The sequence below is a fragment of the Marmota monax genome, unplaced genomic scaffold (assembly GCF_021218885.2).
Source record: "Marmota monax isolate L192 unplaced genomic scaffold, Marmota_monax_Labrador192_F-V1.1 WCK01_AAM20220418_F8-fsc00020, whole genome shotgun sequence".
Classification (NCBI taxonomy): Eukaryota; Metazoa; Chordata; class Mammalia; order Rodentia; family Sciuridae; genus Marmota; species Marmota monax.
Genome location: NW_026692912.1, coordinates 15,082,057 through 15,098,597, shown reverse-complemented (window position 1 = coordinate 15,098,597; position 16,541 = coordinate 15,082,057). Strand labels below are relative to the sequence as shown.

The 16,541-nt window shown below is 51.6% G+C and overlaps 1 protein-coding gene across 12 annotated transcripts in view; it reads right to left on the bottom strand.

Moving 5' to 3' along the window:
* Dab2ip (DAB2 interacting protein) overlaps positions 1-16,541 on the bottom strand; it is a 184,974-nt gene that overhangs the window by 41,895 nt on the left and 126,538 nt on the right. Inside the window, exon 1 of one of the 12 annotated variants that reach the window (XM_058581685.1) lies at positions 1,202-1,794. The exons of 10 other annotated variants lie outside the window; for them this stretch is intronic. In XM_058581685.1, coding sequence (XP_058437668.1) covers positions 1,202-1,338 — 137 coding nt within the window. In that variant the 5' untranslated portion in view covers positions 1,339-1,794. Of the gene's footprint in view, positions 1-1,168; positions 1,795-16,541 lie in introns of those variants that run through there. One more of the 12 variants, XM_046451333.2, reaches the window with a different exon arrangement.

Below are 16,541 nucleotides of genomic sequence, written 5' to 3'. Positions count from 1 at the left end.
CCCGTGGTGAAAGCTCAGTGAGTGCTTATGAAATGAATATGCCCAAGGACCAGACAGCAAAGGAAACAAAACCAGAAAGACACAAGAAATCAAGAGTCAGCTCTTCACTGCTTCAGGACAGACACCTCTTGTTATCCTAGGGCCCCAGGTAAGAAGGAAGGCTTCTGCCATGTCCCCATCTAGCAGCCCCAAGTCCTTTTGGAGGACAGACAGATGCACAAGATTTTCCTGTAACTACTGGAGAAGAGATGGGTGATGCAGGCCTGAGCACTTAGGAAGGGCTTCCTGAAGAGGTGAGGTCTGAACAAGGCCAACTCACACCCCCACCCTCCACCCCCTAGAAAAAGAGAAAAACAAATCTGTGTTTTAGGGCTACCATGTTCTTTGCTCTAGCAGGAGACAAGGAAAAAACCCTACTCCAAAAACACTTTACTTTTTATTAGTGTCTGGATCAATAAAAGTTTTAGGAGTAAAGCTTCTCTCCCTGCAATACTAACCATGAGAGACAGACTTGGATTATTAAATCTGTCTGGGAGAGGCAGTGGCTGGGAGCTCTGCAGGGCACCCCAGTGTCAGCAACTTTACCTCCATCCACCTTTGTCCTCCTGTGTACTGGGAGCACCAGCCTCAAGGCGCCTGGACTGAGGGTCCTTCCTGGCTGAGCAGTCTGGGGAATCAAGGCTCTCCTCAAGGACCCCCTTCCCAACCTGCCAGTTCCCTCGGCAGACATCAGGAGCCAGGCCAACAGATGCCCATCTTGCAGGTGCCCCACAGCCTTACCTGCTTTGGCCTACTCTGCTGCACTCTAGGGCTTCTCCCCAATCCCAAAGATAGCAGCTTCCCCTACCCAGGGCAGGGCTTGGCTGGGGGGGGGGGGGGACAGAAGAGTGAGTCTAATAACCCCACCCCCACTTTCTCTCTTCCTCCCCAGGCTCCAGGGGATCTGCAGGGTGGGGTGAAATCTGCATGCCTCAGGCGTTAACCATAGCAAGGCACACACCAGTCCAGCAGGTTGGCATCGGGTCCTAGAGCCAAGCCTCCACCAAGGAACAGAAATAGACCCTCACCCTTCGGCCCCAAACCACCCTCATCAAAGACCTGGGGACCTGCCACCAGGGAGGTCATTTCCTGAGCCCCCTCCCTCCTTCCTGGAGAGCCATGTACAGACCTGGGTGGAGGTAATGTAGACTTCTCCACTGACCTGGGTCTGAGCACCCGAGGTCTGGGAGCCAGATCAGACTTCCGAGGATGGCTGGATCTCCACAGAACAGTCCCTCCAGCCCAGCTCAGGATCTTGCCAAGGTTGTCACTGAGGAGTCCAGGACCACAGAGGCCCATTCCTGAGGGCTGTGCAGGCCCAGGTAGCTCTCACCGCCAGAATATGGGGCCTTGCAGCCAGGGCACTCATCTAAGAAGTGAGCCCAGGAAGGCTTCTTACCACAAATCACAGCCAAATCTGTGTCCTCCACGCTAAAATTTCAAAAATGACTTTAAAAAAACAGTGGTGACAACATCTACAGATTTCCGGTTCTCCAGAGAACAAGTGGAAAATTACAGTCTTCCATACAGGTAACCACAAGGCACAACCTCCACGTCAAAGAAGTACAGAAGGACTCTCCAAAGCAAATAATTGCTTCTAGCCACAGGCAGATCTTTCCAAGACCTTGAGCAGGGAGCAGGCCTAGCACAGAGCTCCACCAGGAAGCTAAGGGAGCTGAGCCCAGAGGTCCCTTCCAGGCACCACCCCAGAGGGCTGGCTCCACCCAGTGTCAGATCCTGCCCCCTGGAGTCACGTTTTGGTCTTTTGTACAAGCCATTTCCTCAGCTGGCTGGAAGCAAAGCTGCTTTCTTCTCATTCTGGTCTAAAATCAAAGTCCAGTGCTGGGAGTACCCCCCTTACTAACGGGCAACTCCCACTCTCACCCCCATTATCATTCTTCTTCACATTTTCTACATAGCACTGATGTGAGGTCATTTTGTTTGTTTCTCCTCTTTTCCCCATCAGGAGAACCTTACTGGCTCACCCCCGCGAGGCCCAGCACACTTTGAACCAAGGCCTAGTACAAAGTCGGCAGAAGTAGGGGAAGAATGAACAGGATCTTCCTAGTTGGTCTGAACTGTGTTAGAACAAGTTTGGGGGTGAGCCAAGGTAGTAGGCTCGTCCCCCTGGGCCCCTGCCCAGCAGCTCACAGAGCATTCCAGACTTCCATGGAGCGGTGCCACGCCCCAACTCTCTCCAGGCCGGAAGCAAATAGCCCCGCCCCAACCCTAGCAGCCCCAGCAGCCCTTCCCTTTCCAGGCCAGGCAATGGGTGACATTCAGCCTCCAGCTGCCACCAGCTGCAACCGCTTTCTGCTTTCTGCCAGCAACCAGCCACTGCCCTCCAGAGCACACTGAGTGGGAAGAACATTGAGCCAAGAATGGGGCGGGGCATGGGGGGTTGGGGGCGGGGGTGGTCTTGGGTCCCTACCTCCAAGCCAGCCTGAGCCCTAACAGCCGGCTGCAGGGCTCCAGCAAGTACTCTGGTTCATGAAGGAGACAAAGCCCCACTCCTGAAGGGTCAGGCTCAAACCAGCTCAGCCAGAAGACTCACCAGTGCAAAGACCCTTCCTCCCGGGCATTTCCATTCAAACGTTTTTAAAAGCAACACAAAATGTGATCCAGACAGGCTTATCATGGTCACCAGGACAGAAGGACAAAGGGGATAGAAGGATAAAAAAGGACCAGAACTCCTGACAAAGGTCCCCTAGCTGGAAGCAGCACAATGGGTCATGGCAGCAGTCCTAGATTCAAGTTCCTTTCCAGGGCTGTTTTCTCTTCTGCCGAAAGCTTATGGCTGGGACAGCAGGGCAGAAGGTGATGGTTATGGGCACAGAGGGAGGAGGTAACCTGATGAGCTGCACAAGCTCAGGAATGTGCCTACATGCCTAGGGGCAGACAGACACCTAGGACCAAATGTCATCCCACCCACTGGCCATTCTGGAGATTCACCCTCAATCCCACCATGCACAGCTCTCACAGCAACACATTCCTCTGGGAAGGGCGCACCCAGCCAAGGAGATATTTTCCCACAGGGTCACTCTTTCCCATCCCACTAGAGAAGTCAAAGCTCTAGGTTTGCATTTACTGAGTCTCTACCACCTACAGGATCAAACCTCCTTCTCATACAGCCACCATGGAGCGGGATGGAACACAACGACTCTAACTGAGGCCAGGGACTGGAGGCTTCTGCTAGAGTGCTGCTCATGGCAGATGATGCCAGGAGCTTACGGAATCTGGGCCTTTGATGGAAACATCTGGCTGTGGGAGGAGGGCCCCCACCTGGCCTTTTCTAGCCATTGAGCTATCACAGGTCCTAGCTCACCATTGCTGAGCTCTCACGAGGCACCAGACTATGTCAAGCACCTACTGTGTGCAGAGAAGCAGGATCCTAGCTGGGGAGGGGCTGATGAAGAGGTCTTACAGTGTGGCCCCAGCAGCAAACCCCAACCTGGAAGGTCCCAGATTTATTCCATCCCCAGCTGGACCCCAGGCTCCCAGCTCATCAGTGATCCTGATCCCAAGTGGCCCAACACCATCCCATCTGTTCACATCTGCATCTTCCCATTCTCCAAAGCCCAGAGGGCACCTCCATCCCCATCCCTGCTCCCCTTAGGACCTGCTGGCCACATGGGCAGAGGTGCAATCACAGTGGCTGCCTGCCTTTTGAGGCAAGGCTGACCTCCCAGCTTTCGTCTCAGCTTGCCCAGTGTTCTAATAGCATTTCCTATCAGGAGAGAGGTGAGGATGTAGTCACTGAGAGGGGCTAGAGAAGCCCCCTTGGCTCCAGAGCAATAGAGACACAGGAAAGGAGGAAGCAGGACCTTTGTAACAAGCTTCCTCCAGGGTTCAGGCTTCAAGTCAGGCTTCTCTAATTGATTCCATGATCATGGCAACAAACAGGCATGTCAGACTCTGTGGCCACCTTACACATGAAGTGAAGTCCAGAGACGCTAAGTCACTTGTACAAGTGACCCAACTACATGTGAAAGTAGATGTGCCTCACTCCAGACAACTGTTTGTACCTAGGCCTGTCCCTCTTATCTCCCTTCCCAATTCAAACACTCCTTCCTCCTGGAAGCCTTCCTACGTTTCCTCCAGGTAGGAAGTTGACCCACATAGTTCTAATATCTTGTTATAACAGAACAGGACCCTATGACAGTACCTGTTGCCCTGCATGACCGCTGTCACTGGAGGGGGTCACAAGCTAACAAGAAACAGCAGTCTGAAGACAGCTATCCCAAAGTGCGATTTCACACACACCAGCTGTCTGACCTTGAGTGAGTTACTTCTTCCATTCCCTCCTGGCCCCAGATGGAGGTCTGCACAACCTCTCACAAGCTAGTATGAGATACATAGTTATCATCCTTGGCTACCCACAATGGGGGAATCTCAGAGATTGTCCTGTCCAGTCACTCCTATGTATAGCACCTGCCATGACCCTGGCTATCCACAAACAGGCCCAGAGCCGTGGGCTTCCCTGAGCAGTAAGTCCTGCATACCGCAGCACACTCCACCTTTGTTCCACTGCCAGCCAACCACAGGCCTTCTTTCTGTCCTACCCTTCCCCAGGCACCCGCTGTGCTTTCTCATGGCCTTACCTACCTTACTTCCTCTGGGCTCACCTCCTACCTCTATTTCTAATTTTCATTCACCTTTGAAGGCCCAGTTCAACCACTCCCATCTAGAGGAACCCTTCCCCAATGTCCTCAGGCACAGGGATGTGCCCAGTCTCTCCGTCTTCCTTCCCAAGCTCCCGGCCTGGGTACTGCTGCCTGCTCTTTAGAGTCCTTCTTGGGGTCTACTCATCTATAGTTCCTCAGGGCCTGAGGCACGAGAGAAGCACATACCCTGCACAGCGGTCTCCTCCTACAAGAGAAGCTAAGTCTTAGCTTCTTTCAGATCTGAAGATGTCCTTATCAATTGGACAAGGCCCTCTGGGGGACTCTAGAACTTCCCACCATGGGCTTCCCTTTCCAGGGGTAACAAAATAATAAGCCCCCAAATTGTCAAAGGACACTTCCAGGTGATCCTTATACGTCCCGGGGGGTTGGGGGGGGAGATGAGCTCCCACCCCAGGAAGGGGAGACCTTCCTTGTGACATTGACTCTCTTCTTTCCAGAGGCTGCAGAGCAAAGCAGGGTTAAGACTGGAGAGGGACCTTGCAAAGGAGTCGGCCCAAGGTCTGCTATTCAAAAACAGGGCTTCTGAAGTGACCCCTGCCACACTTAACTGAAGGAAATAAGCTTGGTATTAGACTGAGGGCCAACAATGGGAAGTAGTTTCACTGCACCCCCAGCTGTGAATTTATGTGAGCACATCCAAGTGTGTTTGGCTTTATCATCACAAACAACAAACATGTCCTAGCACCTGCTCTGCCAGGCCCAGTGTGAAGTATTTTACATACATTATCTCCTTTAATCCTCCCAGAGCCATAAGCTTGGTTATCCATACTGCATCTGACTAAAACTGCAGCTGACACACAGACAGGGTGGGAAAGCTGCCCAAGGTCACACAGAGCTATTTACTGATGGGGGAGCTGTGAACCAGGAACCCCAATGATCTGACTCCAGGCTGCTTTTCTGGTCCAAGAGGACAGTGCTGCTCACCATTCCAGAGCTCGAGCTGCCTGCTCCCCTTGTTGAGAGCTGTGTGGGTGATTAAGGTACATCATTAACCTATAGCCCCCAACTTTCCTTCTTTCCACCTGCTCTGACCCCCCACCCACTGCAAAGCCAGCCAGCCTCCACCCTCTGACCACCTGTACCCACTACCAGCCTAGCTGCACCTGCCATCGGCCAGGTCCCCAGCCAGTGTCTTGTGGTAATGACTTCAGCGGCAGAGAAGGCCGAGGCCTTTTCCCCAAGCAACACTGACACTTGTTGGCTCCCAACATGTAATGTTTCCTTCAAACCATTCAGGGGAGTTAATTCCCACCCATGTGCCACCTTCTCTGAAAAATACACAACAAATTTACTTAAACAAGCAATGAAACATGGACTCTTCCTTGGTTGTAGCAGAGCCAAGTGCTGGACAACACCCAAAATGTCGTTGTCCCACCACTGAACAATCGGAGAGAACAATGAGGGCAGAGCAGTCCATTCCTGGGGGAAGGCCCAGACCTCTGCGGCAAGAAGATGGAGGAGATTGGCGGGGGGCGGGTGGCGTGGATAGGCCACCACTCAGTCCCTGCTGCTGCATACAGCCAGATAGCAATTCTGCAATAAGGGGTTGGTATTTACAACCCTTTCCTGGACTCCCCAATCTCCAACCCCTTAGACAGTCTTACTTCAGGAAGGTGGAGAGATGGCCTGTGGATATGGTTTCCTCCCTGTGTTTCCCGAGTCTATTCCACACAGGCATCTTGCCCAGTGTGGCCAAGATGGATACTACTGACTTCTTTGCCATGACTTGTGTCAAAAGAGGGGATCATGACCCCCACTCTGCAGATGAGAAAACAGGCCCACCAAGGGCAAACATCCAGACCAAGGCCTCATGGTTAAAATGGGAGAGATACAAGGATCCAAACAGGCACACCAGATGCGTGGTCTCTGCTCTTACCAAGTGAGTAGTTTAGCGGAGAGAGGAAGGCACACCAACGTTAGAGCCAAGAAACACTGCATACCACCAGTTGTGGGCCCAGAAGACCGGTTGGTTCCATGTCCAGTGCAGGGTCTGGCCCAATAGGAGGCCTATGACAACTGTGGGAACAATACTTCCAGTTTGGTCTCAGGGAACTGGGAAAGATCTCATGGAGGGATGGGTGTTGCACATCCTTCATCTGCGACCACATATGTCTATCCTCCACCAAGCTCTTGCCTAGCACACAATACACTTCTTGCTGCCAGAGGGTTAGCCCTGGGCTGGCACTGGCAACCTGCATACTGTTTATAGCAGGGCAGCCCAGTCCCGTGAGGGGTCTCAAGCTATGCCTCACTGACAGATGTGACATGGGTCCTGCCAGAGCTGTTGAGTTCTTTGCTCCAAGTCACACAGCTAGTAGGGCTCTGGTGTGTCTGACTCCAGGGTCTGCATCTCCACCTTACCTCTGAGCTTTAGTTTCCTCGTCTGCAGAAATTGCTGCTGGAAGTATCTACCCTTCAGAGACTGGTGTTGGATATTAAATGCCTGAAATCTGAAGCCTGGGTCCTGGAGTTAGTGACCACATGATTCCAGAGCCCAATGACTCTAACACAGAGGCCATCTCCTGGAGCCGGTGGGGAGAACAGGGGAGGGTAACAGGTTTCACTCACTACTCCTCTTTTCCTGAGTCAGGCTTGCTAAAAGTAACCACCAATATGGAGTTATAATTGGTAAGCTTGGAAGCACAGAGCCCAGCAAAAGACCCGGTGGGTGGTAGTGTTACAGGAGAAACAGCTGAGCACAGCAAATATAGCCGTTGACCCAATTCAGTTCCGTTCTGTCTTCAAGAAAATAATTGAGTTTAAATGAATAGGTTTCCCATGTCCCCTCCAGCCTGGGGAGGGGTAGAAAGGGAAAGGGGGAAACAGGAACTGTTACCCAAGCTCACTGTTAGTTATTTTTGAGTCATGAGGCCTATGAAAGGTTACTTTCTTTCCTTGGTGACCAGAGGTGGGTCTCACCCCACCTCACCGTGTGGTTAGAAGGCAGTGAGGAGGGGTGAAACCCACACAGGATGCTGAGGATGGAGGTTTAAGTCCTGATCTCACCAGCAGCTTTACAGAGTGGCCCAGTCAGTCCCCTCTAGGCCCTAGGCTCCTTATCTGTAGAATGGGATACTACAACCCCCCAACACCACAGCCCAGGGGCATGGGCAGGAGCTGAGCTTCAAAGGTGCTCCAGGGAGGAGAGGAGTCTGGGGTGAACTGCAGAGCCTACAGGAATACAGCCCCTAGGCTGCTGAATTTGTTTTCTCAAGAGAATCCTGAAATTCACATCTTTAGGCAAATGTTTAAAGTGAATGCTTTAGGGATGTTTAAGTGTCAGAAACCAATTTAAAACAAACAACAAAAACTTTCTACCTCATCAAACCAAATGAAACCTGTCTGTGGGCTATACACAAGACAAGGTGGGCAACCTCAGATTTAATGACAGCATATGCAAATTAATTTACTATACGTTAGCGTCCTGTTTACCACCTATGTTATTCTTTAGCGGAGAAGCCAGGCCCATCCCTGTGTAGGAGAGGTCGCCTCTCCCTCCCTCAAGGTAGCCTTCTCCAAGACCTTAGGGGAGAATATACAGCTGGACTGCCACCACGCCCATCCTAACTACAGGAAGGAAGGGATATGCCCAGCCCATTTTGCTCTAGAAATTAGGGAGCTTGGGCTCCCCTCCGGACAAATCCCTAACTCCCTCCTAGGGTCTTATCTTCCTCCTCTGAGAGGACCAAATGAGAAGCAAGCTTAGAGACAAAAGATGAAAACATGTGTCAAGTGTTCCCAGAGAAGCAGTGTGCAGAGCAGAAAGAGCCTATGAATTGACACTTCCTGGTGGGCTCTTGGCTGTGTGAGCACAAGAGGTTACCTAACCTCTCTGTACTTGAGTTTCATGCTCTGAAACACAGGAGATAAGAATCTCTGGGACACAGAGCTGTTTTGAGGATTTTTTAAATGAAATGACAACTGCCAAGTGCCTGGTGGGATGCCTGGCACATAGCAAGGGATCAAAACCTGAAAGGCATTATTATTATTGTTGTTATTATCTTCAGTGAAAAGCATGCCAGAGAATTCTGAGAGGATGATTACAATAAAGTAGCACAACCAGGCAAACTTGTTAACAGACAGGCCACCTATAATTAGCATAATCATTACGTATGCAAATAGTGCAGCTCAGATGCTAGAGAAGGCTGTTCTTTGAAGTATGTTGAAATAACCCCTTCCCCTCACTGCTGGCCTCCCCAAATCTTGTTTACATTATTAATTTCAATAGCAAGCATTTTCTTCATAAAGCAGGACAGAATTCTACACTGGGACACATTTGAGTCAAAGATATTTTAAATCATTTCAGCGGCTGCCCACCCTGTCTGGAGTTGTTTGAGGAGGTTCTGGGCTCCTTTGGCCAGCTCCTTTGGTCTGGGGCTGCCAGTTACTGCCACCAACCACTCTCCAGGTAGCTAGTGCAGGAAACCTCCACCAAGCAGCTCCCCTCTGATTCAAGGAGCTCTGTGGGCAGGGAAGAGTGGGGGCAGGGGGGGTGTTCCTGGCACATAACAGGCCCTGCATTTGAGAAGAGGATCTTAACAGCATTAATATGGCCAGCAGTGGCAGGCACATCACAATGCCCACGCTATATCTGAGAAAACCCAGTCTCAAAGAGACTTTAGGAAGTCATTTCCAAAGCCAAAAAACTATTAAGCTTCAGAACTGGATTTACACTTGGGACAGTCTTCCAAAGTCAGCTCTTCTGGTCTAACCTGACATGGGCACAATGGAAATCAATCCAAACCTGAACACAGGGCCTGTGCAAACTGAAAAGCATCAGAGACTGACCTGGGTTTGGAGTGAAAGAAGCTGAGGTTCGGGGAGGCCTATACTCTGCCCAAGGTCCCACATCAGGAAGGGGCAGGGAGGGGCCCTAGAAGCCAGGGCCTCACACCTCAGGACTCTGCTTTTGTTTTCAAATATTTTAAAACAATTCAACAGCCAGGCCTGGTGATGCACACCATCTGTTATCCCAGTGACTCAGGTGGCTGAGGCAGGAGGATTAAAATTTGAGGCAAGCCTGGGCAACTTATAAGACCCTGTGTCAAACAATAAAAAAGGGGTGGGGATGTAACTCAGTATAGAGAGCCCCTAGGTTCAATCCCCAGTGGAGGGGCTGGGGATAGGGGGAGGGGGTCAATAACCTTCCTCCATGTTGATGGCTGGATCAGTCCCTTCACAGTCACTGGATCCTTGCATCCAGCAGAGACCCAGGCAGGCAGAAAATGCTCAAGAAACGTTTGCTGAACTCAACTGTTTTCTTACCAAAATAGACAATGCTGAACAGCTGAGTAGGGGGAAAAAATGCAGGAAAAGACAGTAGGGCTCAGGGACAAGGGGGAGTGCAGAAAGTGGAGAGCCCAGGCACCCCTAGCTTGAGAAGGGTCTTTCAAAGCATTTCTTTATTGGAGGGCTGCCCAAGAGGCAGGCAGGCAGCGGATTCTTTACTGTGAAGGAAAAGGAAACAGAAATGCTAACGCACACGTCCTCGCCTGCTCCCTACAGGCTCAGAACCTTCATTCCTTCTCTCACCCTGCCTCAGCCCCCACTTTGAGGCTCTCGGAAATGAGTGACTCACCCAGGGTAGTTAAGTGGAGGAGACTAGAACCCAGTCTTTGCTTCTCCAAATACCAGCACCCTTGCTCCCACCCCTTCACCACAGCCATCCACAGAGAACACCCTAAGCACAGGCATTCTATCAAGTACCCCTTTTAAAAAGACATCCTCACAAATATGCTAGGCAGTGGATGCATTTATTGTAGCCATTTTATAGGGATGGAAACTGAAAGTCAGACTGGGTAGGCGACCTGCCCAAGGCCGACACTGGGACACAGTGCAGCTGGGATTCAATGCAGGAATCAACACCCCTGTGAGCAGCTCTGTTCCAGCTGAGGCCCAGGCAATCCCCCAACAGGAACGAGGTGGGGGTAATGATTGCCCCCCACCATGGCACTGTATCTCTGCCATCTCTCTAATTCCAGGCAAAATTCTAAATAAACCTCGAGAAGGGGATGTACCTTCTTGGGACTGAGCCACCCTGGCCTCCTACAGCTTCCCAAATCCTCCTTTTTTTTTTTTTTTTTTTTTTGAGACAGTCTAAGTTGCCGAGGCTGGCCTTGAACTTGTGATCCTCCTACCTTAGTCTCCTGAGGAGCTGGGATTATAGGCTGGTACCACCAAACCCAGTCTGGCAAAATATTTTTAGTTCACCCTAAATCTTCACCACCTCCTATCCCCAAGACCACCAGTATTTCAGGTATGGAGAACAGAGCTCCTGGCAACTGTCTGGGCTCAACTAGCACTGGCATCCATCCCTAAAAGTGCAATACAAGAGAGGGGTCAGGAAGAAGTGGCCCTTCCCCTCAAAGATAAGGAGAACCCAGGGCTGGGCCCTCAATTACAAGCTTCCTCCTCCTCCTTGCAGACAGTCTCCCAAAGTAGCTTCGCACATAGCTAAGGAGCTGCTTCTAAACCACTACCTGCCCTAGCCCATCTCCTCTTCAAGCCCTTCATGACTACTTTCAGAATCAAGCCCCTTCCCTCCTCCTTCCACTACCCTACACTCTGTGTGCCACTCCCCAGGCCAACAATCACTGCTGCCAGTGACACAGGAGCACCTGTCCACTGCCCAGCCATCCCTCCTCTCCCCCAGAAACCTTCCACGAGCTTCTTCACCTCACTCCATGGCCCAGCCACAAACTCACAGGAACTTTCCTTAAACCCTCTTCCTTCTTTGTCTACTCACAGACCTTCTAATGTGGGGTCTATGAACCCACGTCTCTCCAGCCAGCAACAGCTCTTGAGGGCACAGACTGAGTGACTGTCCACTGCCCCCAGAAGAGTGTACACAGCAGACATGCAGCAAACACTGGCTGCACTTGCTGCACCAGACTCACAGGGTCAATAAGGCCATATCTAAGGGTGCCTGCTAGAAGAGGAGGGGTAGACCTGACAGTAAGTCCCAGAGCCAGGTCAGGCTAAGGCCATCAACTGGCTCAGCCAACTCAGCTCATTAAGGGAATATGGACTGTGCCAGGCCCAATCTTTCCATGAATGCTTGACAATGGCTGGGTCGAGAATCACAGGAGATGAAGTCATTGCTCCCAGAAATAGGCTGATTAAGAAGACGTGACCACAAGGCCAACAGCAAGGCTGGACACACTCGCGCTCACTCACCATGTGTTCCTCCACCCTGGGAAGCAGCACCAGGCCTGAGCTCCTCTGGGAAAGAGAAATGGTGCCAGGAACCAGAGCCAGCTCTAGGAACCTGGAGGCAGGCGACACAGCTGGTCTCTGGGAGTGGCTGGTACCCAGGGGTGCTCTCAGGAACCATTTTGCAGAAGATTCCAGTTCTGACCCTGCCTGAAGTCCCTAACCTGTCCCAGTTCACCTAGACCCTCAAAGTTTCTATTCTCACTTCCTCCTTGGCCCCACCCTTCACCTCTGTCCAAGGTGAAACCCCACAAACCTCTCTGTCCCCCTCACATTCCTATCCTTCCAGGAGGTTGACCAGCTGGGGAGGGGGAACAGCTTCTGATGGCTAAGACAGGGCTGTAGCCCAGAAACCAGGCTTAAATCCTACTGTCCCATTGCAGCTGTGTGACTTTGGGCTAGTCTATTCACCTCAGAGATCAGTTTCTTCATCTGTAAAATGTATATAGCAATGTGCCCATCTCATGGAGTAAGAAGTAATGAACTATATTCATTCACCAACCTTGTGTCCAGCCCTATTCTAGGTACTAAAGACACATGAGGGAGCAGAACACACAAGTCCTACTCTAAAGAGGCTCCCCAAGCATGGGAGAAGTACACAGATGCATGTGTAATAAGATCAGGTGGACTCTAGCTGAGCCTGGTGGAGCATAGCAAGAGGACTGCAAGTTCAAGGCCAGCCTGGGCAATCTGGTGAGATCCTGTTTCAAAATAAAACTAGAAAGGGGTGGGGATGCTGGGCATGGTCATGTACACCTGGAATCCCAGTAGCAATGGAGGCTGAAGCAGGAAGATTGTGAGTTCAAAGCCAGCCTCAGGAACTGAGTGAGGCCCTAAGCAACTCAGCAAGACCCTGTCTCTAAAAAAAAATATAAGAAGGGTCTAGGGATGTGGCTCAGTGGTCAAGTGACTCTGGGCTCAATCCCTAATATCCACCCCCACAAAATAAAGGTGGGGGGCTGGGGATTTAGCTCAGTGATAGAGGGGAAGAACACTCCTGGGTTCAACCCCAGTACCACAATTTAAAAAAAAAAGATTAAGTGAACTCAGTGTTCCATCCAGGCTTGAGGTAGGAAGGAAGCTGTCTGGCAGGGAGGTGGGGATTAACACAGGAGTAAAGTGAACAAGCAAGTCCCAGAGACATTTCGGCAGAATATTCCTGGAAGAGGAAACTACAAGGACAAAGATGAGGATGGAACACTGGAGGGGCAGGAGAAAGGAATAAGTGTGGGAAGTGGACACAGGGAGGCAACAGCTGCCCACACAGGGTCCCCAGGATGGCAACTGGAATAGAGCTGGAATTGGTGAACACCCTCCCCCGGGAGGGGGGCTTAATTTTTAAAGACTGTTGGAGCCCTGGGAGGAGAATGGATTGGAAGGGGACCAAGAGTAGAAGAGGAAAAAACCAGTGCAGGAGCCAGGTGGGAGAGGATAGTGGTGATGAGGCAGTGTAGGCGGGGCACATGAGCAGTGCCTGGCACAACGCAAACCTCCATTAACCTTCCTTCTTATTGTCCCTGTTGCTATCCATATCCTCATCACCCTGGCCCGGGCCTAGCTCCCCTAGTCCACAAGCTAAGACTTGTGAGCAGGCCCTGGAAAGAGCCCTGGGAGCACACCATGTTCTTTACCCATTTTACAGATGACAAAGCATGTGGCCCAAGGTCACTTCCAGCAGTGACAGGCAGGATCAGTGCCCAGGCAGGGTCACAGTGCCCTGGGCCAGCCCTCCACCCAGATGGAGCTATCAGGAGACAGGTCATCCTTCTGCCATCCAGGGCCTGATCCTCCACCAGCTGGGTCTTAATTCATTCAGGGCCAGGGAACAAACAGCATGGAGTGTCTGACCCTCACAGGCTTCTGAGTTCTTTCCCAAGCAGTTTCCCTCCTGCTGAGGGAGGGGCTGCCAGCCCCATAGGGTAAAGCCAGGGCTGGGAAAGCTTTGGTGAACCTTGGCTTATGACCCTCTTCCCAGAGGCTGCCTCCCAGCCCCCGAAATACTCCCATAGGGCCAGGCTCCACAGCCTGACACAGCTTGCCTTCTGAGCACAGGAAGGAACCCAGTGAGCCCCAGGCAGAAGCCAGTCTCACCAGGGTGGCAGGCACCTCTCCCACCCAGGCTGGAAGCTTCTCCAGAGCAGACAGAGGCCACAGCTGATTCCTGTCCCCCAGGGCTGAGTACAGGTGAGCAAAACCAGAAATAACCCAATCACAAAGGTCCCCTGAGACAGTCCTGTCTGCACTAGAAACCAAAACAGGCGGCCTGCCTGCTCCTCCCTCCCTCTGTGGCTGACTGGGACAACTCCAGGTTTATAGGAAGCTACTAGTAGAAACCATTCCCTCTTCCCTCCCCCAGCACGAACTTGACTTCCTGGAGAGCCTCATGCACCCCACACCTACACAGCTATAGAGCTAAAGGGCAGGAGTGCTGGGAAGGTGGGTGTACAACTATATCCCCCACCTCGGCACCTTCCCTCCCTCTTTCCAGGCCCAGGAGGGAGGGTGGCCTAGGCAATGTGGTCCAAGCACATGGATAGGTTTTTTTTTTCAGAAGCCCAAAGAAAGGTCCCAACCAACAGTCCACAGCGGTTCCGGGTGGTGGGAGATGCTGTGGTGGGAGATGCTATGGCGGCATGGTGTGGAAGTTGTTTCACGTTTTGCTTTATACAGACTGGAACTTGGTACTCTATGCTGTGATTTTAATTATCTTTACATTAAAAGAAGACTTAAAAGTGAAGGTAAGTCAATGAGAGGGCAACAACAAGGAATTTGAAGTATTGGCTACTATCCCTCCTGAGATCCCTGAGCTCCTGAATGCCAAGTGCTTTTTTACTTCTGCCCAGTCTCACTCAGGCTAGTGAACACCTACCACCCTGGGAAACCAGCCTGAGTCAGGGACACTGAGAAGGGCAGTCACTCCAAAGGCCACCCCAGCCCTCTCTGCCTCCCTTTCCTTCTCAGCCACTAAGTCTGTACCCCCTGCTGGCTGGCTGGGTCTCTCCAGCTGCCCCGGGCTTCAGTCACCTCTCTGGCTCTGGCATACAGCAGGGACCCAATGAAAGTTTCCTAGACAAACCTCCAGTACAGTATAGGTGATCATTTAGGAGAAAACTCAAACACAGATTATAGAGGAGGGAGTGGCAGACAGGGTGGAGAACAGGGGAAAAGGGCAAAGTGATGCCTGCAGGCCTGAACAGGAAGCAGCAGCCAGAGCCCAGCAAAAGCTCTCAAGAAGGCAGGACCCCCACCCTGCAGGGGTGAGGCAGGGAGGGGGAGACTGAGAGGTTCCTATGAAGGCTTTCCCACAGCCCCTGAAGAAACTGCCCAACTGGCAGAACAAATGCCAATGGCAGGAGAAGGTCACATATATGCTCTGACACACAGGCTGGAGAGCCCCATTCCATAGCTGTGTGGTCACACCTTTGCTGAAGATCAGGATGTATGTGCCACAGGTGTGGGGTGGGGGTGGGGGGTCGTTGTTGGGGTTTCTCTTAATTACCACCTTTCCTGAGCTATTGCCTGGCCAAACCCTCTTGTTTATATGACAATGTTGGGCAGAAGCACCTGACTAGGAGCAGCGGACACAACTGGCTCTCAGAGCAGTTCCAAATACCAACTTGGACCAGCCCAGCCCTCAGCCAGGTGAGCAAGACAGAGGCCCTACAGGTTCTGATGCACCCCCCTTCCCTGTGCTCCAGGCACCTAGCTGTCCTTAAAGTGCTCCCTGGGATTCCATCACCACAGCTCTGCATGGGGGCTCCACAGCTCTGCATGGGGGCTCCCTCCTCAGGAAGGCCTTGCCTACTCCCCTCTGGTCATGTGGGCTTTATCCAACCTTTAGGATAATGAACTCTAACTCAGGAATAGGGCTGTATTTGGTCAACATTCTTGTTTTGTTTAGCCCACACAGCATTTGACATTTTTTAAGTTTTGAATCAATTGCCAACATTTAAAGATGTGAAATTTTCAAATGTCACAAACACAACTCAAGTTCTGCTTCTCTTGTAAACCCAAAGGCCTGCCACCAGAGGTCCAGTGCCTACAGCCCCCTCCTCAGCAACACACAACCCCTCCAGATTGTCAAGGTAGCTGCCACAGATATGAGGTGCCTCAGCCAGAGGATTCTGTCTCATGGGCATAGGCAATATTCACAACACATCAAACTTCCTCCCAGGGTAGTTACACTAAGGTCTGGCACACAGTAGGGACTTGCTTATGTTTGTGGGATAAAGAATAAATATGCAATACTTCACCGTGCCCAGGATTCCCTGATTGCTACACCACTTCCTTGCAAGACTCCCAGCAGGGGCAGACTTGTGGATCCCCTAACTTCCTGGGTACCCCTCCCACACTTGGGCATTCCTGCAGCAGCACATATAGGATAGTACGCTGTGGGCTGTGTCCAGATGTCTCGAATCATCATTTGATCTTTGCTTCAAAAGTAAAACCTTTCAATGCCCAGCCAAAGTAAGAGCAGTGAGCCTGGTATCTCTGTGCCTTTTAAAAGAGGTGGTAGGATTCCTGGCCAGCCCAGACAGTGATCCCCAGGACTTTTGTTAAACTGAAAAGGAGAAATTCAGCAGCAAGAACTCACAGAGCCAAGGC